Source organism: Oncorhynchus nerka, linkage group LG13, assembly GCF_034236695.1.
Source record: "Oncorhynchus nerka isolate Pitt River linkage group LG13, Oner_Uvic_2.0, whole genome shotgun sequence".
In the NCBI taxonomy this organism is placed as follows: Eukaryota; Metazoa; Chordata; class Actinopteri; order Salmoniformes; family Salmonidae; genus Oncorhynchus; species Oncorhynchus nerka.
Window position 1 is genome coordinate 13,618,839 of NC_088408.1, and position 24,991 is coordinate 13,643,829.

Here is a 24,991-nt window from a genome sequence, read left to right on the forward strand (position 1 = left end):
GCTATACGTATGTGGAAAGTTGAAAGAGCTCCAAGCACTTTGAAGTTGATGAAAGTAAATCCTTAGCAGGCCCTCTGTAGAAAAGTCACTTTTGAAGTTTTGAAGTAATATTTATGCTCCAAACTCTGAGTAAATGTATTCATAGTTCTACACACCCGCATATGTTATAGTGTTGTAGTCTGTAATACAGTTAGATTATAGTCTCTGATACAAATTACACTGAGCGATGGGGCCTCTGGTCGTTAACATGGTTAAAAGCGTGAATACTAAATTGTTTTCTCTCATCATTCAAAGGAGAGCAAACTTTCAATCAAAAAGTACCAAATTAGTATCAAGCTCCATGTTCACACTGATGCTTCAAAATGTATCTGTCCTGTTTTACATGGTTGACGTGTTCCTTGCTGTGTGTGTGTGCTTCTTCTCGACAGAGGATACATTTTGAGATTCTTTTTTAAAAGGGAACAAAAATGCTTTCAGCATAGATACTGTGATATGTAGCAGACTAACTACAACAGACCCAGTCCTCCCCCCTCTCTCTTCTCTCTTTCTCCTGTTTGGTCCTTTTGTTTCCTTACACGTTGGAGGCTTGCCTTACCTGAAACACTCTAATAGACAACATATATCCTCCAACTTCTGTGTGCATCGTTTCTCTCTCTCCTGCTACACCACACATAGTTGTCACCAGGTTGAAGTGAGTTATAACTCTCAGTAGTGTGAAATAATAATAATAATAATAATAATGATAACGCATAATGCCAGAGCTGAGCAGGAAGTAGATTTGAAATGGAAACATTTCACTTGTTTTGAGACAACTTGGGTTTAAGAGCGGTTTGCTGCATGCTAATATTAATGATAAGCTGTCTGTCATGTCCCCAACAGAGCTCAGCTCAGCCCCATCAGAGCACAGCCAATCATATTGTCTGTCATGAGGATAATTCATCCAGATACACTCCTACTAGTCCTGAAAATGAATAACTACAAACAAATATTGCCTGGTTCAATGTGTACCAGCATAGATATAAACTACCCAGAACAGACATCTCCATTCAAGTCACCGTTCTGTGGTTGGTAAATGTTCCGGTGGACTATTGAATATTCAAATTCTATGACTATTGTGTGAAGGGCCTCTCTCGCTCTCTCCTCTCCTGAATCCCTGTGGAAGTCATTCTTCCCCTCTCCTCCCTCCTGTGGAAGTCATTCTCCACCTCTCTCCTCCCTCCTGTGGAAGTCATTCTCCCCCTCTCCTCCCTCCTGTGGAAGTCATTCTCCCCCCTCCTCCCTCCTGTGGAAGTCATTCTCCCCCTCTCTACTCTCATGTGGAAGTCATTCTCCCCCTCTCTACTCTCATGTGGAAGTCATTCTCCCCATCCTGTGGAAGTCATTCCCCCCCCTCCTGTGGAAGTTATTCTCCCCCTCTCTACCTTCCCTTGGAAGTCATTCTCCCCCTCCTGTGGAAGTCATTCTCCCCCTCTCCTCCCTCCTGTGGAAGTCATTCTCCCCTGTCCCCTCCTGTGGAAGTCATTATCCCCCTCTCCTCCCTCCTGTGGAAGTCGTTCACCCCTCTCCCCCTCCTGTGGAAGTCATTCCCCACCTCTCCACTCCTGTGGATGTCATTCTCCCCCTCTCTCCCTCCTGTGGAAGTCATTCTCCCCCTGTCCCCTCCTGTGGAAGTCATTATCCCCCTCTCCTCCTGTGGAAGTCATTCTTCCCCCTCTCTACCATCCTGTGGAAGTCATTCTCCCCCTCTCTACCATCCTGTGGAAGTCATTCTCCCCCTCTCTACCATCCTGTGGAAGTCATTCTTCCCCTCTCTACCCTCCTGTGGAAGTCATTCTCCCCCTCTCTACCCTCCTGTGGAAGTCATTCTTCCCCTCTCAACCCTCCTGTGGACGTCATTCTCCCCCTCTCTACCAACCTGTGGAAGTCTTTCTTCCCCTCTCAACCCTCCTGTGGACGTCATTCTCCCCCTCTCTACCAACCTGTGGAAGTCTTTCTTCCCCTCTCTACCCTCCTGTGGAAGTCATTCTCCCCCTCTCTACCATCCCTCCCCTCTGTGGAAGTCATTCTCCCCCTCTCTACCAACCTGTGGAAGTCATTCTCCCCCTCTCTACCCTCTCTTTTACCTCTTGTGGAAGTCATTCTCACCCCCTCGCCCCTCCTGTGGAAGTCATTCTTCCCCTCTCCTCCCTCCTGTGGAAGTCATTCTCCCCCTCTCCTCCCTCCTGTGGAAGTCATTCTCCCCCCTCCTCCCTCCTGTGGAAGTCATTCTCCCCCTCCTACTCTCATGTGGACCAACCTGTGGAAGTCATTTCTCCCCCTCTCTACCTCCTGTGGAAGTCATTCTCCCCTCCTGTGGAAGTCATTCACCCCTCTCCCCTCTTGTGGAAGTCATTCTCCCCCTCTCTACCCTCCTGTGGAAGTCATTCTCCCCCTCTCTACCATCCTGTGGAAGTCATTCCCCCTCTCTGTGGAAGTCATTCTCCCCCTGTGGAAGTCTTCTCCCCCTCCCTCCTGTGGAAGTCATTCTCTCTCTACCAACCTGTGGAAGTCATTCCCTCCCTGTGGAAGTCATTCTCCCCCTCTCTACCCCCTGTGGAAGTCATTCTTCCCCTCTACCATCCTGTGGAAGTCATTCTCCCCCTCTCTACCCTCCTGTGGAAGTCATTCTCCCCTCTCTACCCTCCTGTGGAAGTCATTCTCCCCTCTCTACCATCCTGTGGAAGTCATTCTCCCCCTCTCTACCCTCCTGTGGAAGTCATTCTCCCCCTCTCTACCAACCTGTGGAAGTCATTCTCCCCCTCAACCCTCTGTGGAAGTCATTCTCCCCCTCTCTACCAACCTGTGGAAGTCATTCTCCCCTCTCTACCCTCCTGTGGAAGTCATTCTCCCCCTCCTGTGGAAGTCATTCTCCCCCTCTCTACTACCATTCCTGTGGAAGTCATTCTCCCCCTCTCTACCAACCTTTTACCTCTTGTGGAAGTCATTCTCCCCCCTCTACCCTCCTGTGGAAGTCATTCTTCCCCTCTCTCCCTCCTGTGGAAGTCATTCTCCCCCTCTCTAAGTCATTCCCTCCTGTGGAAGTCATTCTCCCCTCTCTACTCTCATGTGGAAGTCATTCTCCCCATCCTGTGGAAGTCATTCTCCCCCTCTCTACCTTCCCCCTTGGAAGTCATTCTCTCCTGTGGAAGTCATTCTCCCCCTCTCCCTCTTGTGGAAGTCATTCTCCCCTCTCTACCCTCCTGTGGAAGTCATTCTCCCCTCCTACCATCCTGTGGAAGTCATTCTCCTGTACCATCCTGTGGAAGTCATTCTCCCCTCTCTACCAACCTGTGGAAGTCATTCTCCCCCTCTCTACCATCCTGTGGAAGTCATTCTCGCCCTCTCTACCAACCTGTGGAAGTCATTCTCCCCCTCTCTCTCCTACTGTGGAAGTCATTCTCTCCCTCTCTACCCTCCTGTGGAAGTCATTCTTCCCCTCTCTACCATCCTGTGGAAGTCATTCTCCCCCTCTCTACCCTCCTGTGGAAGTCATTCTTCCCCTCTCTACCCTCCTGTGGAAGTCATTCTTCCCCTCTCTACCAACCTGTGGAAGTCATTCTCCCCCTCTCTACCCTCCTGTGGAAGTCATTCTCCCCCTCTCTACCCTCCTGTGGAAGTCATTCTCCCCTCTCTACCAACCTGTGGAAGTCATTCTCCCCCTCTCTACCAACCTGTGGAAGTCATTCTCCCCCTCTCTACCCTCCTGTGGAAGTCATTCTCCCCTCTCTACCATCCTGTGGAAGTCATTCTCACCCTCATTATCCCACCTCTCCCTCCTGTGGATGTCATTATCCCCTCTCCCCATCCTGTGGATGTCATTCTCTCTCCCTCTCTTTCCCTCCTTCCTGTGGATGTCATTCTCTCTCTCTCCCCTCCTGTGGAAGTCATTCTTCCCCTCTCTACCAACCTGTGGAAGTCATTCTCCCCCTCTCTACCATACTGTGGAAGTCAATCTCCCCCTCTTTACCATCCTGTGGAAGTCATTCACTCCCCTTCTCTCCCCTCCTGTGGAAGTCTTTCTCCCTCTCCCTCCCCTCCTGTGGAAGTGATTCTCTCCCTCTCCTCCTGTGGAAGTCATTCTCTCCCTCTCCCTCCCCTCCTGTGGAAGTCATTCTCTCCCCCTCTCTCTCCTACTGTGGAAGTCATTCTCTCCCTCTCTACCCTCCTGTGGAAGTCATTCTTCCCCTCTCTACCATCCTGTGGAAGTCATTCTCCCCCTCTCTACCCTCCTGTGGAAGTCATTCATCCCCTCTCTACCATCCTGTAAAAGTCATTATCCCACCTCTCCCTTCCTGTGGATGTCATTATCCCACCTCTCCCTTCCTGTGGATGTCATTCTCTCTCCCTCTCTTTCCCTCCTTCGGAAGTCATTCTCCCCTCTCTCCCCTCCTGTGGAAGTCATTCTCCCCCTCTCTACCAACCTGTGGAAGTCAATCTCCCCCTCTTTACCATCCTGTGGAAGTCATTCACTCCCCTTCTCTCCCCTCCTGTGGAAGTCTTTCTCCCTCTCCCTCCCCTCCTGTGGAAGTGATTCTCTCCCTCTCCTCCTGTGGAAGTCATTCTCTCCCTCTCCCTCCCCTCCTGTGGAAGTCATTCTCTCCCCTTCTCTCCCCTCCTGTGGATGTCATTCTCTAGCGATCTAAAAAAAAAAATGTATTAGTGGGCTGTCCTTCCAAATGCCATCATCGAACACTAATTAATTCCAAGCTAATCTGCCTAAATATGCCTGGGCTAATTATCAAACATATGTCCACTTTTTTCTCAGCACAATGTAAATCGGTTTTCATTAAGACCACCTGAAAACTATGTATTGGCCTATTCTGTTATCCCTGGTAGGAGATAATGAATCAGCGATTCGGCTTAGTTAATTATATATTTGATTTAATTATTTATTTATATTTTTCCGTGTTGAAAGAGGTTTCTGAATATGTGTACAGTGGATAAGGAAGTAATTGTACAGTTTATAATCTCTAGAGCTTTGTGACCTTAAGTTGTATCGTGGGCTAAAGGCATTGTGGTTAAGGTTTTTAGTAGGAATGTTGTTTATGTGGCCCATTAGATTTTCTCTGTGAAGCAATACATATGATATCTTTATGTTATCTCAATACATATGATATCTTTATGTTATCTCAATACATATGATATCTTTATGTTATCTCAATACATATGATAGCTTTATGTTATCTCAATACATATGATATCTTTATGTTATCTCAATACATATGATATCTTTATGTTATCTCAATACATATGATATCTTTATGTTATCTCAATACATATGATATCTTTATGTTATCTCAATACATATGATAGCTTTATGTTATCTCAATACATATGATATCTTTATGTTATCTCAATACATATGATAGCTTTATGTTATCTCAATACATATGATATCTTTATGTTATCTCAACACATATGATAGTGTTATGTTATCTCAATACATATGATATCTTTATGTTATCTCAATACATATGATAGCTTTATGTTATCTCAATACATATGATATCGTTATGTTATCTCAATGCATGAAGTTGTAATGACTTTGTTTACCTAAGGACAGCTGAAATTAAATGGACATGGCGGACAGCTTGAACAATTTAAAAGTTTAACTTCCAAAACTTAAATCCCAAGTATTCTCAGAAGCAAAAGTTTGAGTAAGTACAGTATATTCAGAACTTGTCAGTCAGAGTTAACTTGGTACCCCCTCATGGAGGCATACTGCAGGGGTAACAATAAACTACATTTAGTCATAAACAGTCATACATGCATCTCACTATGTTGACACAGACATTCATACCCTCATGCTGCCTCTCTGCTTCAGGTTTTATGAACAGTTGCATGACATTTTTTACATTAGTTTTCTTCTTTTATGTTTGAATCTTTTTCTTTTCCATTGTGAAGTGTATTCTGGACATCTCTACTCTTCTGTACCCTTTCTGACTTTACTCTTCTTTTGCTTATGATTTGAGTTGTCCGGACTTATTGATTTTGTTCTCCTCATCCGCCCATCTACCAGGATAGAGCTGATCCCTCCCCTTTGCCTCATCTTGTGCCGCATGATATCTCTGTGGTTGAAAGTGAAACAACAGTACTCCTACTCATCTTCTTGTTGATGTTTTCTGTGCCATTATTAAAGGCTGATTCTGAAACCCTATTTTCCATTTACAACACGGGAAATGAAAGGCAACACAATATTTTCTTGCCATCATACTTTTTTTGGGCCTTGTGCAGGCAACCCCATTCTGTCTCAAGAAAGTTGTGTCTGAAAGAATGACTCCCTGCCCTCCCTCCCCCTCCCTCCCCCCCCCACCCAACCCCACACCCACCCCGCCTTCTTTCTCTCAGCCTTTCTGCATATACATGTCGGTTTTGAATGCAGGTGGCATAACAATTATTTTATTGCTGCAAAGTATATCTGTTTTTCTATTCTATATATGTTGCTGCCAGTAGAAGGCATTTGTGGCATGTCTATACAGTAGACTAGAAGACTAACTTCCTGTAACTACCTCGGTGACTCCTCCTCCTTCTTGCTAATGCATGCTGAGATTTGATTGGTGGCCATTTTGTGTGCTTCTACCTCCACCTACAACTCTGCTCTCAGGCTAACCTCGCCTCTCCCTGCCTGGGGCAGCAGTGATGGTTACCCCTCCACTGCTGCCCCTCCTGCTTCTTGTCGTGTTGGTTACCGTGTCTGTAGTGTTTTTCTGTCTGTCTGTCTGTGTACGTCTGCCAACCTGTTGTGTCTGTTCTTACTGTTTGTCTGTGATTGTTTTGTCTAAAACTGTCTAAACCTGAACCCACCCTCTGATCCTGAGAGAGTTCCACAAGAAGGCAAATAAGGAACATTGCCAAGAATATTCTACACCTGCGGCTGACTCCATTTCAAGAACCACAGTTGTGCAATGTACCGATTCAATGAGTAGATGACAACATAATGAAGCACATTTCCCCTAACTAACTTCCTTATCAACCATAATGCATCTAGACCGCTACAACTCAGATGTAAGTCACTTGACTACTTGACAAACGGATTGATCAACCACGACATCCACATGCTGTTCAAGTGTCTTGTGAAACCTCATCGTTATTCTGCAGGTAATCAGTCACTTTGGTGCAGGGAACAAATTCTGCCTTGGCTTGTCTTAGCGAATTATAGCATTTTGCATTTACATTTTAGTCACTTAGCTGACAGTCGTATCCAGTGCAACATTAGAAACATCGTACGTTGTTTTTTAAAGAACAAAAGAGCAGAGCGACAGATAGTTTACTTCACAAACAGTGTCAGTCTAACAGCGCCTCCATAAAACGAGGACATAAGACAGCCACCTAGCAGCACAAGACAAACCACATGCAATAAAACCTCATGAAATGTAACTACATGAGCATTTAGATTAACGACTGATGAATAGGCCCGGTAATCTAATGGAGACCTAACCTAATTCTGCATGTCTCTTTAACACGAGGCGGGAGGGAAAACAGGGGGGATGAAACCAGTGGAGAGAGTGAACTATGAGAGGGGTAGATCAATGACTCCCTCTCTCAACTAGCTGTGTTGCTCTGGCGTTGTTGGGTCCCATCGGGCCGGCTGTCTAGTCAATGCAGGCCCTAGATCAGTTTAAAGGTTATTCAGCTGACACATGTCAATGGAGCGGGGGGGCTTAATGGCCATTCAACAAATTGACCGGCAGACGGGACTCGCCGGGCTGCGTTACGACGCCGTGGCTGGCTGGAGAATGCCCATTTAAAATGCAGGAGTACACGCAGCCAGCGTGTACATCATGATGACGGATTAATACATGTCTGCCACACTCTCCTGTAACGGGACAGGACACCTGACAGACAAACATCCCAGATGTACTGAGACATGTACTGGGACATCCCAGATGTACTGTACAGTGCCTTGGGAAAGTAATCAGAACCCTTGACTTTTTCCACATTTTGTTAAGTTACAGGCGTATTATAAAATGTTTTACATTAAAAAAAAATCCTCAGCAATCTACACACGATGTCCCATAACAACAAAGTGAAAATGTCAAAGCAAAAACCAAGCCATGAGGTCGAAGGAGCAATCGGGAGAGAAGGGCCTTGTTCAGGGAGGTGCCCAAGAACCCGATGGTCACTCTTACAGAGCTCCAGAGTACCTCTGTGGAGATGGGATAAACTTTCAGAAGGACAACTATCTTTGCAGCACTACACCAATCAGGCCTTTATTATAGAGTGGCCAGACGGAAGCCACACCTCAGTAAAAGGCACATGACAGCCCGCTTGGAGTTTGCCAAAAGGCACCTAAAGAGTCTCAGACCATGAGAAACAAGATTCTCTGGTCTGATGAAACTAAGATTAAACTCTTTGGCCTGAATGCCAAGCGTCATGTCTGTAGGAAACCTGGCACCATGGTAGTGGCAGCATCATGCTGTGGGGATGTTTTTCAGCAGCATGGACTGGGGGACTAGTCAGGATCGAGGCAAAGATGAAAGGAGCAAAGTACAGAGAGATCCTTAATGAAAACCTGCTCCAGAGAGCTCAGGACCTCAGACTGGGGCGAAGGTTCACCTTCCAACAGGACAACGATCCTAAGCACACAGCCAAGACAACGCAGGAGTAGCTTTGGGACAAGTCTCTAAATGTCCTTGAGTGGCCAAGACCTGAAAATAGCTGTGCAGCAAAACTCCCCATCCAACCAGAGCTTGAGAGAATCTGCAGAGAAGAATGGAAGACACTCCCCAAATACAAGCTTGTAGCGTCGTAGCCAAGAAGACTCTATTCTGTAATCGCTGCCAAAGGTGCTTCAACAACGTTCTGAGCAAAAGGTCAGAATACTTATGTAATTTGATATTTCAGTTTTTTATTTGTTATACATTTGCAAACAATTCTAAAAACCTGTTTTTGATTTGCCATTATGGAGTATTTTGTGTAGATTGATGAGGAAAAAACACAATTTAATCAATTTTAGAATAAGGCTTTAACCTAACAAAATGTGGAAAAAGTCAAGGAGTCTGAATACATTCCAAAGTATTTGTACACCCCTTAAAATGTGTGTACTCGGCTGTTTCAATCACACCCATTGCTAACAGGTGTATAAAATTTAGCACACAGCCATGCAATCTCCATAGACAAATATTGGCAGTAGAATTGCCTTACTGAAAAGATCAGAGACTTTCAATGTGGCACCATCATAGGATGCTACCTTTCCAACAAGTAAGTTCGTCAAATTACTTCCCTGCTAGAGCTGCCCCGGTCAACTGTAAGTGCTGTTATTGTGAAGTGGAATCGTCTAGGAGCAACAACGGCTCAGCCGTGAAGTGGTAGGCCACACAAGCTCACAGAATGGGACCGCCGAGTGCTGAAACGCGTAGCGTGTAAAAATTGTCTGTCCTTGGTTGCATTACTCACTACCAAGTTCCAAACTGTTTCTGGAAGCAACGTCAACACAATCACTTTCGTCGGGAGCTTCATGAAATGGGTTTGCACACAAGCCTAAGATCACAATGCCAAGCGCCGGCTGGAGTGATGTAAAGCTCGCCGCCATCGGACTCTGGAGGAGAGGAGAAGAGAGCGGTGGACAGATAGAGGAGAGGAGAAGAGAGAGGGGGACAGATAGAGAGAGGGGGACAGATAGAGGAGGGAGAAGAGAGAGGGGGACAGATAGAGAGAGGGGGACAGATAGAGAGGGGGACAGATAGAGGAGTGGAGAAGAGAGAGGGGGACAGATAGAGAGAGGAGAAGAGAGAGGGGGACAGATAGAGAGAGGGGGACAGATACAGAGAGGGGGACAGATAGAGGAGAGGAGAAGAGAGAGGGGGACAGATAGAGAGAGGGGGACAGATAGAGGAGAGGAGAAGAGAGAGGGGGACAGATAGAGAGAGGAGAAGAGAGAGGGGGACAGATAGAGAGAGGAGAAGAGAGAGGGGGACAGATAGAAAGAGGGGGACAGATGGAGATGAAAGGGGGTAAGACAAACTGCTGCTCTGAGATTTTCATTATCATCCACACTGCATCTGTCTTCCTCCGGATGCTGAGGTGGGTTGTGAGGACTGTTTTTTGTTCCGACGCATCCTACATTACTCTGCTTCTGTCTCAACATAGACCACTTTGTTTAAAGGACGACGTCCTAACAGAAGATGTTAGTAAATAACGCCGCTTCTCTTAGATGTATGCTACTGAGATTCACCTCGAGGTGAAAAGACAGAAACTTGTCCATGTCTAGTTTGTGCCCCATAGATGATAGGATCAGTTTGCTTTGCTTGGTAGAAAGCTCAAACTTTCCCACGATGCACCTGTATATTATAATAAGCCCAGGTGCAGTATGTACCTTGACATACTCTGATAGTAAGTGTTGTGTTGTTGGTCTCGCTCTCTCACTCTCTCTCTCTGGTAATCATCTCTCTGCCTGCCGAGCCAGAGTTGAATGAATCTGCTGTAGTAGGCCTCAGGCACAACGGGATTTAAGGTCTGAAAACGACTCTTCACACACAATCTTTAGCCAGCCCTGTAAAATCTCACTGAGTCAGTCACTGTGGCTGTGTCTGGGTGAGTGCCTGTGTGCTGCCTGCCTGTCTGCCATCTGTCTCTCTGTGCTGTCACAACCGCTAAAACCCGTCGCGCTGCCTTCCTGATGGGTCTCATCTCTATTCCGAGGTCTCAGCAAACGCTGGACGGACACGGAGATTAGTCAGAAAATAAAGAGAGAGAGAGACAGAAAGGGAAGAAGAGAAGAGCGAGGGGGACAGGAAGAGAAGTAGAGAAGAGAGGGGGACAGGAAAAGAAGAGGAGAAGAGAGAGGGGAACAGGAAGAGAAGAAGAGAAGAGAGGGGGACAGGAAGAGAAGAAGAGAAGAGAGGGGGACAGGAAGAGAAGAAGAGAAGAGAGGGGAACAGGAAGAGAAGAAGAGAAGAGAGAGGGGAACAGGAAGAGAAGAAGAGAAGAGAGAGGGACAGGAATAGAAGAAGAGAAGAGAGGGGGACAGGAAGAGAAGAAGAGAAGAGAGGGGAACAGGAAGAGAAGAAGAGAAGAGAGGGGGACAGGAAGAGAGGAAGAGAAGAGAGGGGGACAGGAAGAGAAGAAGAGAAGAGAGAGGGGACAGGAAGAGAAGAAGAGAAGAGAGAGGGGGACAGGAAGAGAAGAAGAGAAGAGAGAGTGGGACAGGAAGAGAAGAAGTTAGTACATAACGCCGCTTCCCTATTTAGTGGGTGGGGGGGGTCAGAGAGAGAAAGGAACTGACAGGTCAGGGAGTTGTGTACCTTCAGGTTTCCTGTACTAAAGGAAGCGAGGCTTAACACAAAGCGCAAATCTTGACATTAGTCCACAAAACCACTTCATCTTTACATAAATCCACAAAGCCCTCCATCGTGACATTAGTCCACAAAGCCCTCCATCTTGACATTAGTCCACAAAGTCCTCCATCTTGACATTAGTCCACAAAGCCCTCCATCTTGACATTAGTCCACAAAGACCCTCCATCTTGACATTAGTCCACAAAGCCCTCCATCTTGACATTAGTCCACAAAGCCCTCCATCTTGACATTAGTCCACAAAGCCCTCCAAAAAGACATTAGTCCACAAAGCCCTCCAAAAAGACATTAGTCCACAAAGCCCTCCATCTTGACATTAGTCCACAAAGTCCTCCATCTTGACATTAGTCCACAAAGCCCTCCATCTTGACATTAGTCCACAAAGACCCTCCATCTTGACATTAGTCCACAAAGCCCTCCATCTTGACATTAGTCCACAAAGCCCTCCATCTTGACATTAGTCCACAAAGCCCTCCATCTTGACATTAGTCCACAAAGCCCTCCATCTTGACATTAGTCCACAAAGCCCCTCCATCTTGACATTAGTCCACAAAGCACTCCATCTTGACATTAGTCCACAAAGCCCTCCATCTTGACATTAGTCCACAAAGCCCCTCCATCTTGACATTAGTCCACAAAGCCCTCCATCTTGACATTAGTCCAAAAAGTCCTCCATCTTGACATTAGTCCACAAAGCCCCTCCATCTTGACATTAGTCCACAAAGCCCTCCATCTTGACATTAGTCCACAAAGCCCCTCCATCTTGACATTAGTCCACAAAGCCCTCAATCTTGACATTGGTCCACAAAGCCAATCCATTTAGACATTAGTCCACAAAGCCCTCCATCTTGACATTAGTCCACAAAGCCCTCCAAAAAGACATTAGTCCACAAAGCCCTCCAAAAAGACATTAGTCCACAAAGCCCTCCATCTTGACATTAGTCCACAAAGCCCCTCCATCTTGACATTAGTCCACAAAGCCCCTCCATCTTGACATTAGTCCACAACGCCCTCCATCTTGACATTAGTCCACAAAGCCCTCCATCTTGACATTAGTCCACAAAGTCCTCCATCTTGACATTAGTCCACAAAGCCCCTCCATCTTGACATTAGTCCACAAAGCCCTCCATCTTGACATTAGTCCACAAAGCCCCTCCATCTTGACATTAGTCCACAAAGCCCTCAATCTTGACATTAGTCCACAAAGCCCTCCATCTTGACATTAGTCCACAAAGCCCCTCCATCTTGACATTAGTCCACAAAGCCCTCCATCTTGACATTGGTCCACAAAGCCCTCCATCTTGACATTAGTCCACAAAGCCCTCCAAAAAGACATTAGTCCACAAAGCCCTCCAAAAACACATTAGTCCACAAAGCCCTCCATCTTGACATTCGTCCACAAAGCCCGTCCAAAAAGACATTAGTCCACAAAGCCCTCCAAAAACACATTAGTCCACAAAGCCCTCCATCTTGACATTCGTCCACAAAGCCCCTCCATCTTGACATTAGTCCACAACGCCCTCCATCTTGACATTAGTCCACAAAGCCCCTCCATCTTGACATTAGTCCACAAAGCCCCTCCATCTTGACATTAGTCCACAACGCCCTCCATCTTGACATTAGTCCACAAAGCCAATCCATATAGACATTAGTCCACAAAGCCCTCCATCTTGACATTAGTCCACAAAGCCCCTCCATCTTGACATTAGTCCACAAAGCCCTCCATCTTGACATTAGTCCACAAAGCCCTCCATCTTGACATTAGTCCACAAAGCCCTCCATCTTGACATTAGTCCACAAAGCCAATCCATTTAGACATTAGTCCACAAAGCCCTCCATCTTGACATTAGTCCACAAAGCCCTCCAAAAAGACATTAGTCCACAAAGCCCTCCATCTTGACATTAGTCCACAAAGCCCCTCCATCTTGACATTAGTCCACAACGCCCTCCATCTTGACATTAGTCCACAAAGCCCTCCATCTTGACATTAGTCCACAAAGTCCTCCATCTTGACATTAGTCCACAAAGCCAATCCATTTAGACATTAGTCCACAAAGCCCCTCCATCTTGACATTAGTCCACAAAGCCCTCCATCTTGACATTAGTCCACAAAGCCCTCCATCTTGACATTAGTCCACAAAGCCCTCCATCTTGACATTAGTCCACAAAGCCCCTCCATCTTGACAATAGTCCACAAAGCCCTCCATCTTGACATTAGTCCACAAAGGCCTCCATCTTGACATTAGTCCACAAAGCCCCTCTATCTTGACATTAGTCCACAACGCCCTCCATCTTGACATTAGTCCACAAAGCCCCTCCATCTTGACATTAGTCCACAAAGCCCCTCCATCTTGACATTAGTCCACAACGCCCCTCCATCTTGACATTAGTCCACAAAGCCAATCCATATAGACATTAGTCCACAAAGCCCTCCATCTTGACATTAGTCCACAAAGCCCCTCCATCTTGACATTAGTCCACAAAGCCCTCCATCTTGACATTAGTCCACAAAGCCCTCCATCTTGACATTAGTCCACAAAGCCCTCCATCTTGACATTAGTCCACAAAGCCAATCCATTTAGACATTAGTCCACAAAGCCCTCCATCTTGACATTAGTCCACAAAGCCCTCCATCTTGACATTAGTCCACAAAGCCCTCCAAAAAGACATTAGTCCACAAAGCCCTCCAAAAAGACATTAGTCCACAAAGCCCTCCATCTTGACATTAGTCCACAAAGCCCCTCCATCTTGACATTAGTCCACAACGCCCTCCATCTTGACATTAGTCCACAAAGCCCTCCATCTTGACATTAGTCCACAAAGCCCCTCCATCTTGACATTAGTCCACAAAGCCCTCCATCTTGACATTAGTCCACAAAGCCCTCCATCTTGACATTAGTCCACAAAGCCCCTCCATCTTGACATAAGTCCACAAAGCCCTCCATCTTGACATTAGTCCACAAAGCCAATCCATTTAGACATTAGTCCACAAAGCCCTCCATCTTGACATTAGTCCACAAAGCCCTCCATCTTGACATTAGTCCACAAAGGCCTCCAAAAAGACATTAGTCCACAAAGCCCTCCAAAAAGACATTAGTCCACAAAGCCCTCCATCTTGACATTAGTCCACAAAGCCCCTCCATCTTGACATTAGTCCACAACGCCCTCCATCTTGACATTAGTCCACAAAGCCCTCCATCTTGACATTAGTCCACAAAGTCCTCCATCTTAACATTAGTCCACAAAGCCCCTCCATCTTGACATTAGTCCACAAAGCCCTCCATCTTGACATTAGTCCACAAAGCCCCTCCATCTTGACATTAGTCCACAAAGCCCTCAATCTTGACATTAGTCCACAAAGCCCTCCATCTTGACATTAGTCCACAAAGCCCCTCCATCTTGACATTAGTCCACAAAGCCCTCCATCTTGACATTGGTCCACAAAGCCAATCCATTTAGACATTAGTCCACAAAGCCCTCCATCTTGACATTAGTCCACAAAGCCCCTCCATCTTGACATTAGTCCACAAAGCCCTCCATCTTGACATTAGTCCACAAAGCCAATCCATTTAGACATTAGTCCACAAAGCCCTCCATCTTGACATTAGTCCACAAAGCCCTCCATCTTGACATTAGTCCACAAAGGCCTCCAAAAAGACATTAGTCCACAAAGCCCTCCAAAAAGACATTAGTCCACAAAGCCCTCCATCTTGACATTAGTCCACAAAGCCCCTCCATCTTGACATTAGTCCACAACGCCCTCCATCTTGACATTAGTCCACAAAGCCCTCCATCTTGACATTAGTCCACAAAGTCCTCCATCTTAACATTAGTCCACAAAGCCCCTCCATCTTGACATTAGTCCACAAAGCCCTCCATCTTGACATTAGTCCACAAAGCCCCTCCATCTTGACATTAGTCCACAAAGCCCTCAATCTTGACATTAGTCCACAAAGCCCTCCATCTTGACATTAGTCCACAAAGCCCCTCCATCTTGACATTAGTCCACAAAGCCCTCCATCTTGACATTGGTCCACAAAGCCAATCCATTTAGACATTAGTCCACAAAGCCCTCCATCTTGACATTAGTCCACAAAGCCCTCCATCTTGACATTAGTCCACAAAGCCCTTCAAAAAGACATTAGTCCACAAAGCCCTCCAAAAAGACATTAGTCCACCAAGCCCTCCATCTTGACATTTGTCCACAAAACCCCTCCATCTTGACATTAGTCCACGACGCCCTCCATCTTGACATTAGTCCACAAAGCCCCTCCATCTTGACATTAGTCCACAACGCCCCTCCATCTTGACATTAGTCCACAAAGCCAATCCATATAGACATTAGTCCACAAAGCCCTCCATCTTGACATTAGTCCACAAAGCCCCTCCATCTTGACATTAGTCCACAAAGCCCTCCATCTTGACATTAGTCCACAAAGCCCTCCATCTTGACATTAGTCCACAAAGCCAATCCATTTAGACATTAGTCCACAAAGCTCTCCATCTTGACATTAGTCCACAAAGCCCTCCATCTTGACATTAGTCCACAAAGCCCTCCAAAAAGACATTAGTCCACAAAGCCCTCCAAAAATACATTAGTCCACAAAGCCCTCCATCTTGACATTAGTCCACAAAGCCCCACCATCTTGACATTAGTCCACAACGCCCTCCATCTTGACATTAGTCCACAAAGCCCTCCATCTTGACATTAGTCCACAAAGTCCTCCATCTTGACATTAGTCCACAAAGCCAATCCATTTAGACATTAGTCCACAAAGCCCCTCCATCTTGACATTAGTCCACAAAGCCCTCCATCTTGACATTAGTCCACAAAGCCCCTCCATCTTGACATTAGTCCACAAAGCCCTCCATCTTGACATTAGTCCACAAAGCCTCTCCATCTTGACATTAGTCCACAAAGCCCCTCCATCTTGACATTAGTCCACAAAGCCCTACATCTTGACATTAGTCCACAAAGCCCTCCATCTTGACATTAGTCCACAAAGCCCTCCAAAAAGACATTAGTCCACAAAGCCCTCCATCTTGACATTAGTCCACAAAGCCCTCCAAAAAGACATTAGTCCACAAAGCCCTCCATCTTGACATTAGTCCACAAAGCCCTCCATCTTGACATTAGTCCACAACGCCCCTCCATCTTGACATTAGTCCACAAAGCCCTCCATCTTGACATTAGTCCACAAAGTCCTCCATCTTGACATTAGTCCACAAAGCACCTCCATCTTGACATTAGTCCACAAAGCCCCTCCATCTTGACATTAGTCCACAACGCCCCTCCATCTTGACATTAGTCCACAAAGCCCTCCATCTTGACATTAGTCCACAAAGCCCTCCATCTTGACATTAGTCCACAAAGCCCCTCCATTTTGACATTAGTCCACAACGCCCCTCCATCTTGACATTAGTCCACAAAGCCAATCCATATAGACATTAGTCCACAAAGCCCTCCATCTTGACATTAGTCCACAAAGTCCTCCATCTTGACATTAGTCCACAAAGCCCCTCCATCTTGACATTAGTCCACAAAGCCCCTCCATCTTGACATTAGTCCACAAAGCCCTCAATCTTGACATTAGTCCACAAAGCCCTCCATCTTGACATTAGTCCACAAAGCCTCAACTCCTTATCACTTCCCAAAGGGGCATGGATAGCCTCAACTCCTTATCACATCACAATGGGACATGGATAGCCTCAACTCCTTATCACATCATAATGGGACATGGATAGCCTCAACTCTTTATCACATCACAATGGGACATGGATAGCCTCAACTCCTTATCACATCACAATGGGACATGGATAGCCTCAACTCTTTATCACATCACAATGGGACATGGATAGCCTCAACTCCGTATCACATCACAATGGGACATGGATAGCCTCAACTCCTTATCACGTCCCAAAGGGACACGGATAGCCCCAACTCCTTGAGCCCTCTTGTGGAACTTCCTCTGAACACTGTGTGTACCTGTCAAGCGAAGGCTGTTGGTTATGCATTTTCATAAAACTGAACTATACATTTACTAAAAGTAGACATTAATTTGATGAATGTTATAATCTGAAGTCTACACCACATCCTGGTTATAATCTGAAGTCTACACCACATCCTGTGGGTTGTGTATCACCCATGGTGTTTCTTCTTCCTCTCCGATGGTTGATGTCTGATAATAAATTGTTCTTTGCCTGAAGCAATATGCCCTACAGGCCTTGATGCAATGACCTCTAGTCACCTTTAACCCCATCCTGACCCTCTGACCCCAGCTTGCTGTACTGTTATTGTATATTACTCTCCCTAAATGCAACTTACTTAAAGCACGCATTAACCATGAACCTAATAGTAAAAACAACTAAACCATCCTGTCTAATATTTACCTTACCTCTCTCTGAATTACATCCAGATTGCACGCCTGTTCTGTGTTTTTAAAATGACTAACAACAGATATGTATTTCATAAAGAATGAACTAATAATAATGTTATTATTATTATTAGTTACTACATGAAGTTGGTGACAACTTCCCCTACGAACTGTCCCTCTTCTCTATGTCTCCTTCAGTGTGTGCTTTCTGGTTGTTCATCTTTGATAGTGTGAGAATTTTAATGATTTTAATTTCTTGCTTGCCAATTTGTAATTTCCTTTTGTCTATTTGTACATATATGTAAATATACATATGTGGATATCTATGTTAATTACTGAAATTGCTCAAAATGACCTCTTTAATAATATGATAATTTCCTTAGCAGTACTATCGATAGTGGTATGGTAAAGAATTCCCAATTAGGACATTTCTTCCTTTTTTACTAATGATTTTTATTGGTTAACTATGGTTGAAATACACAGCTCTGATTGGCCACTCCAAACACATGACCCAGTATACAATTCGACAATTTACAATTTCATTGAGAAAAAAACTAGAAGAAAACTCAAAAATACAACTGTCCTCACCACTATTCGTTTCAACATGTTTCAAACCTGTTCTTACACTGCTACATTTTTTCCTGTTATTCAATTAGCAAATTTGGATTGCATTTGGACTATAATTAATTATTGAATTATTTAATTCCACATGGCAAAGAAAGAAGTTGCAGTTTAGGGTTTGTAAAAAACTGTCAGTGTTGAAAGTGCTGTTCTCTTCTGTAGATGGGTATGTATATGCTCATGGGTTGTATGTCCACATCCCTTCCTTACAGCCAAAAGCTCTAATGCCGCCCGGCCGCTTCGTACCACCTTTACATGGACATGGCAACTGATGTACACATTCACCCCCATCTATGTCATTTCCTACCTAGTATGTTCCTAGGTCCTCCCCCTTCTTACACCCCCCCCACTCCGAACCCCCTTTTACGTAGATGTTAAGATATGTACAGGCATCCATTCGTTCAAATCTTATGAACAACGAAGTTCAAGTTAAAGTTAAGCAAAAAAAGTTTAATAATCAGACTGTAAATATTTATGGAGAAGTTACATAAAAGGAGCTTTTCTCTCACAGCCAATACTTTTTTATGAAAAGAAATTACTATTTAAAAAATATATAATAATCCTGAACAGAATGGTGAAGATTATTTTTCATGTCATGTGTGGATGTGTGTTCTTCCTTCCCTTGTACCATCCTGTCTAAAAGATAAATAACTCAAATGCATCAACATTGTTAAAAAGAAACTAACCTAACTTGTCCAAAAACATTCTTACACAACTTTCTTTTGTACACTTTTTTCTTCCTGCCAAAATCATGCGGGCAATTTGTTGATGTAAGTTGGCAAAACTGATGGTATACTTTTCTTCTTTTTGAAAACAATTTTTCGTAGGCTTTTTATGATTTTTGAAGCAGAATGTATTTGACCTCTTTCTATGTAGTAATCCCTCTTTGGATAAATGCATTTAGTTTGTGAATGTTGACCATGTTTGCTCTAACTCTCATTCTTAACTGTGTTTGCAATGCCTTACTTATTTTTTTCTTTATTTCCTTTTTGATTTTTATTAGATATCTGCATCTTCTTTTAGTGCCCTGTTTGTGGTGAGCCTTTGCAGTGTACAAGCTAGCCACATTGGCAAGAGGTTTACGCAGATTCAACCGACATCTGAATGTTACTTTCGTATGTTTTTAGAAACATCGTAAAATAATATAATAAAGGACCAGAAAAATGAATAGAGAGAAAGACAGACTAGTCAACAACATAGTAACTGATACCGATAAAAGTGAGAAGTACATTCAGCTGTTGTTGTGGAACTGTCAGGTGACTTTGTGCCATTGTGGCAACTGTATAAGAGCAGTCAAAAGGCAAGGGGTTAAGGCCAGTGGGGGAGCCTAGTGAACTCACCATAATAACATTAGGAATGTAGGAATATTTACCTCAGTTTAATTGCATTAGACCCTATCAATAGCTACAGACAATAATGACAAGTTGAGCCCGGTCTTTGCACCCTAGAAGCACACGACAAGGTTGACCTCTATCTCCATTATTGTTATTTCCATTGGACAATAATACAATATGCTGTGGATTGTATGCAAATCGTCACTATAATTTTTATAATGTATTTCTTTCAATTTATTATACACCTATCGGGGTATCAGCTTGAAAGGTATGATGAAAGTTAAGGTAGATGTTATTTCTCAGTCCAATATTGTGTAGCTACTGTACATGTATCCAGACAGCCAGACAGCCAGACATTAGCAACACTAGACCAGACATAATTAATATAGTTACAACCCTCTGGTGTGTAGGTCCCAGAGCTACAAAGCCAGCACCAATAACTATATCTCTGTCCGTGAAAACTTTTACAAAATAGTACACTTGTTATTGAACACGAAGCATAGGAGTTAGGTGTGGTGAAATGCCTGTTTGTTATTTTGGCTCACCCCTGAACATCCCTTACAGCCTTTTGATGCAATGTATACATTTTTATTGGCTATTGTTTATTTTCAGTTCATGGTATTGTTTGGTTGGTTCTAGTTTCATTGAATTTGCACTGGTATAGTATTTTCCGTTTTGACTTATTTGAGTTTTTTCTGTATTTTTTAATTATTTAAATTGTTTCCGCTTTGCTTTTTATGTTTTATATAATTACTTTCCAGTGTTTGATTGAATAGCTAACATCTTGCATTTCTTCTAACTCTTCTCTTTTCTTTTTCTGTTTTGCAGGAGGGGAGTTAGTCATCCCCATACTTGTAGAGGATCCCATAGACATCCCTCCTGTTTCCCCCCGTTCCCCCTTCATCCCCCTCCCCCCAACCCTCCGCCCTGTCCTCCCAACCCTCCGCCCCGTCCTCACCATTTTCGAGACCACAAAAGCGTCCCTGCCCATGGCCACTGAGGCGGGGGTACCTTGCTTGTCGGACCGAGACAGCGATGAATGTGATGATGGTCTTGATGGTGATGGTGGTGATTATGATGGCATGGTGATGTCGGGGTTTGGCTCTGGCGAAGCTTTCGACTCTAGCCTGCCCCCCACTGACGATGAAGATTTTTACACCACCTTCTCCCTGGTAACAGATAAGATCTTGACCACGTCGTCCTACGAAGGTGGCTACAAAGCTCTCGCGCCCAAGTGGGAGGCCAAGGACTTGAGGCCTAGTAAAGCCTCAGAGGCGGGTAGGACTACACCCACCCCGCCTCTACCCAACCTCGGGGGCACTGTAGCAGAGGCGTCCCTCCCATCAGACGGCACGCTAGCCAAACTGCCCGCCGGGAAAATGGACAACCGCGAAGTGATCAAAGCCCTGCAGCCGGACATAGTCCTGCTTCCTCTGCCCACTGTGTCCTTCGACCTGGATGGCACCAAGCCTCGTGGGCCCCTCATCACCTCACCCATGCTGCGTACGGTGCCTCCCGCGTTACCCACCGCACCAGTCGTGAGGCGGGTGCCCCCGGGGGCCTCTGAGGTGATACGAGAATCCAGCAGCACAACGGGCATGGTGGTTGGCATCGTCTCGGCCGCGGCACTCTGCATCCTCATCCTCCTCTACGCCATGTACAAGTACAGGAACAGGGACGAAGGCTCCTACCAGGTAGACGAGACACGGAATTACATCAGCAACTCAGCGCAGACCAACGGCACCGTGGTGAAAGACAAAGCACCCAGCGGGGGCAGTGGCGCCAAGGGATCCAGCGGCAAGAGACCGAAAGACAAGGACAAAGAATACTATGTATAAGGACAAAGAATATGCATAAGGACAAAAAATACTATAAATGAACCTATCCCAACAACAACAAAAGATAACTGTTTGGAGAAAATCTGAATAAACACTTGACAGTACCATATTGGGAGCTGCAATTTAAAACGGAATACAAATCCTCTCATAAGAACTCTAAGTGAATGAGTCCAAGTTGAACCTTTTTCCAATGTACTGTGACCTAAAAGCACACTTACTATGGTAAGCATACAGAGAAACAGGCTGATAGGGACACTACTATAAGATACCTTGTGACGAGATGACTGAGCTCTGCCTGGAGACGTTGCCAGAGGTTTGGCAGTGTAAGATATTTCAGTGTTACATCGCTCCCAAGTGACTGTGAGAGATTTGTGATCCTTGGCGTAAACAACATTGTCCATTGTAACCCTGTAAAATGACAAAACAAACAACCATCATTTCGGCCATTCGGAGCATGTGAGATGTACGTGATGTGGTGCTGGCATCTGTATAAGTGAGGGACCTGAAGATTTAAAAAAAAAACAGTCGTTGAAGTTTGAAAGACAAAACATAATTAACATACAAATGGTACATTTCTATACCTAGTGTTGGATGAGGTAAGGTTTGTGTGTGGTAGCTAAGGTGTCTTTTAAACCCACCTATGCGTTCTGAGGGATGAAACATTGTCAGGGCTGACCAGGCTATGCTCAACGAATAGTAGTATCGTACTGCATTTCAATTTATTATTTAGCTTTTTTTCCCCTCTCTCAAAAATGGATTGGACTGCTATGCATGACGTCCTCGATCTAGATGGTATTCCACCATGTTGGAGGGGATGCACCAGTAAAACATGTGTTTTTTAATGAGATCTTTTACAGAACATCCCTGATAGCAGTTTTATTTCAGTTCATTCAGGTTTCCATAGACCACTGGCTCAGTTATTTGTTTCATGCTGTTTGTAGAAGTAAAGTCATTATGTCTGTGGGGTTTTTGGTCAACTATTGAAAACAACGTGACTAAAGAAGAGTTATCCAATGTGAAAAGTTTTGAATTTGTATCTGTTGTCACAGTCAACTGTGTCAAAACAAATATGTTTACATATTTTATTACATCATAGCCGTCGTATTTTGCAGGTCAATATTGTACAAAACATTTTAGTTTCCGTTTTAGTTTTTTTTTTAGCATTGTACAGACATAATTTGAGCTGATTTCCTTTCTCGGTGTACTAAATGACGACGATCTAACGTTTTTTACCCAATGTTTGGTAAGACTGGAGATAGCGTACTTGTATTTTTTTGTAATCGAAAGGAGTAAAATATTATTAGGTTAGAAAATCTAGTCTTTCTGGATGGTGTTTCTAAAACGCATGAATATTTTACAACTGGAAGACATCAGATATCAGTCAAATAGAAAGATGCCCACCCAGATATTGTACTAGGGCCTCCTGATTCTGGATGACTTTGATTGACATCAGATATCAGTCAAATAGAAAGATGCCCACCCAGATATTGTACTAGGGCCTCCTGATTCTGGATGACTTTGATTGACATCAGATATCAGTCAAATAGAAAGATGCCCACCCAGATATTGTACTAGGGCCTCCTGATTCTGGATGACTTTGATTGACATCAGATATCAGTCAAATAGAAAGATGCCCACCCAGATATTGTACTAGGGCCTCCTGATTCTGGATGACTTTGATTGACATCAGATATCAGTCAAATAGAAAGATGCCCACCCAGATATTGTACTAGGGCCTCCTGATTCTGGATGACTTTGATTGACATCAGATATCAGTCAAATAGAAAGATGCCCACCCAGATATTGTACTAGGGCCTCCTGATTCTGGATGACTTTGATTGACATCAGATATCAGTCAAATAGAAAGATGCCCACCCAGATATTGTACTAGGGCCTCCTGATTCTGGATGACTTTGATTGACATCAGATATCAGTCAAATAGAAAGATGCCCACCCAGATATTGTACTAGGGCCTCCTGATTCTGGATGACTTTGATTGACATCAGATATCAGTCAAATAGAAAGATGCCCACCCAGATATTGTACTAGGGCCTCCTGATTCTGGATGACTTTGATTGACATCAGATATCAGTCAAATAGAAAGATGCCCACCCAGATATTGTACTAGGGCCTCCTGATTCTGGATGACTTTGATTGACATCAGATATCAGTCAAATAGAAAGATGCCCACCCAGATATTGTACTAGGGCCTCCTGATTCTGGATGACTTTGATTGACATCAGATATCAGTCAAATAGAAAGATGCCCACCCAGATATTGTACTAGGGCCTCCTGATTCTGGATGACTTTGATTGACATCAGATATCAGTCAAATAGAAAGATGCCCACCCAGATATTGTACTAGGGCCTCCTGATTCTGGATGACTTTGATTGACATCAGATATCAGTCAAATAGAAAGATGCCCACCCAGATATTGTACTAGGGCCTCCTGATTCTGGATGACTTTGATTGACATCAGATATCAGTCAAATAGAAAGATGCCCACCCAGATATTGTACTAGGGCCTCCTGATTCTGGATGACTTTGATTGACATCAGATATCAGTCAAATAGAAAGATGCCCACCCAGATATTGTACTAGGGCCTCCTGATTCTGGATGACTTTGATTGACATCAGATATCAGTCAAATAGAAAGATGCCCACCCAGATATTGTACTAGGGCCTCCTGATTCTGGATGACTTTGATTGACATCAGATATCAGTCAAATAGAAAGATGCCCACCCAGATATTGTACTAGGGCCTCCTGATTCTGGATGACTTTGATTGACATCAGATATCAGTCAAATAGAAAGATGCCCACCCAGATATTGTACTAGGGCCTCCTGATTCTGGATGACTTTGATTGACATCAGATATCAGTCAAATAGAAAGATGCCTACCCAGATATTGTACTAGGGCCTCCTGATTCTGGATGACTTTGATTGACATCAGATATCAGTCAAATAGAAAGATGCCCACCCAGATATTGTACTAGGGCCTCCTGATTCTGGATGACTTTGATTGACATCAGATATCAGTCAAATAGAAAGATGCCCATCCAGATATTGTACTAGGGCCTCCTGATTCTGGATGACTTTGATTGACATCAGATATCAGTCAAATAGAAAGATGCCCACCCAGATATTGTACTAGGGCCTCCTGATTCTGGATGACTTTGATTGACATCAGATATCAGTCAAATAGAAAGATGCCTACCCAGATATTGTACTAGGGCCTCCTGATTCTGGATGACTTTGATTGACATCAGATATCAGTCAAATAGAAAGATGCCCACCCAGATATTGTACTAGGGCCTCCTGATTCTGGATAACTTTGATTGACATCAGATATCAGTCAAATAGAAAGATGCCCATCCAGATATTGTACTAGGGCCTCCTGATTCTGGATGACTTTGATTGACATCAGATATCAGTCAAATAGAAAGATGCCCACCCAGATATTGTACTAGGGCCTCCTGATTCTGGATGA

The 24,991-nt window shown here is 44.4% G+C and overlaps 1 protein-coding gene across 1 annotated transcript in view; it reads left to right on the forward strand.

The window, feature by feature from the left end:
• LOC115123956 (neurexin-3b-like) overlaps positions 1-22,995 on the forward strand; it is a 474,303-nt gene extending 451,308 nt beyond the window's left edge. The window contains exon 20 of the mRNA XM_065026202.1: positions 20,491-22,995. Within this exon, the coding sequence (XP_064882274.1) occupies positions 20,491-21,500 (1,010 nt within the window). The 3' untranslated portion in view covers positions 21,501-22,995. The remainder of the gene's footprint in view (positions 1-20,490) is intronic.
• Positions 22,996-24,991: the final 1,996 nt, after the last annotated feature.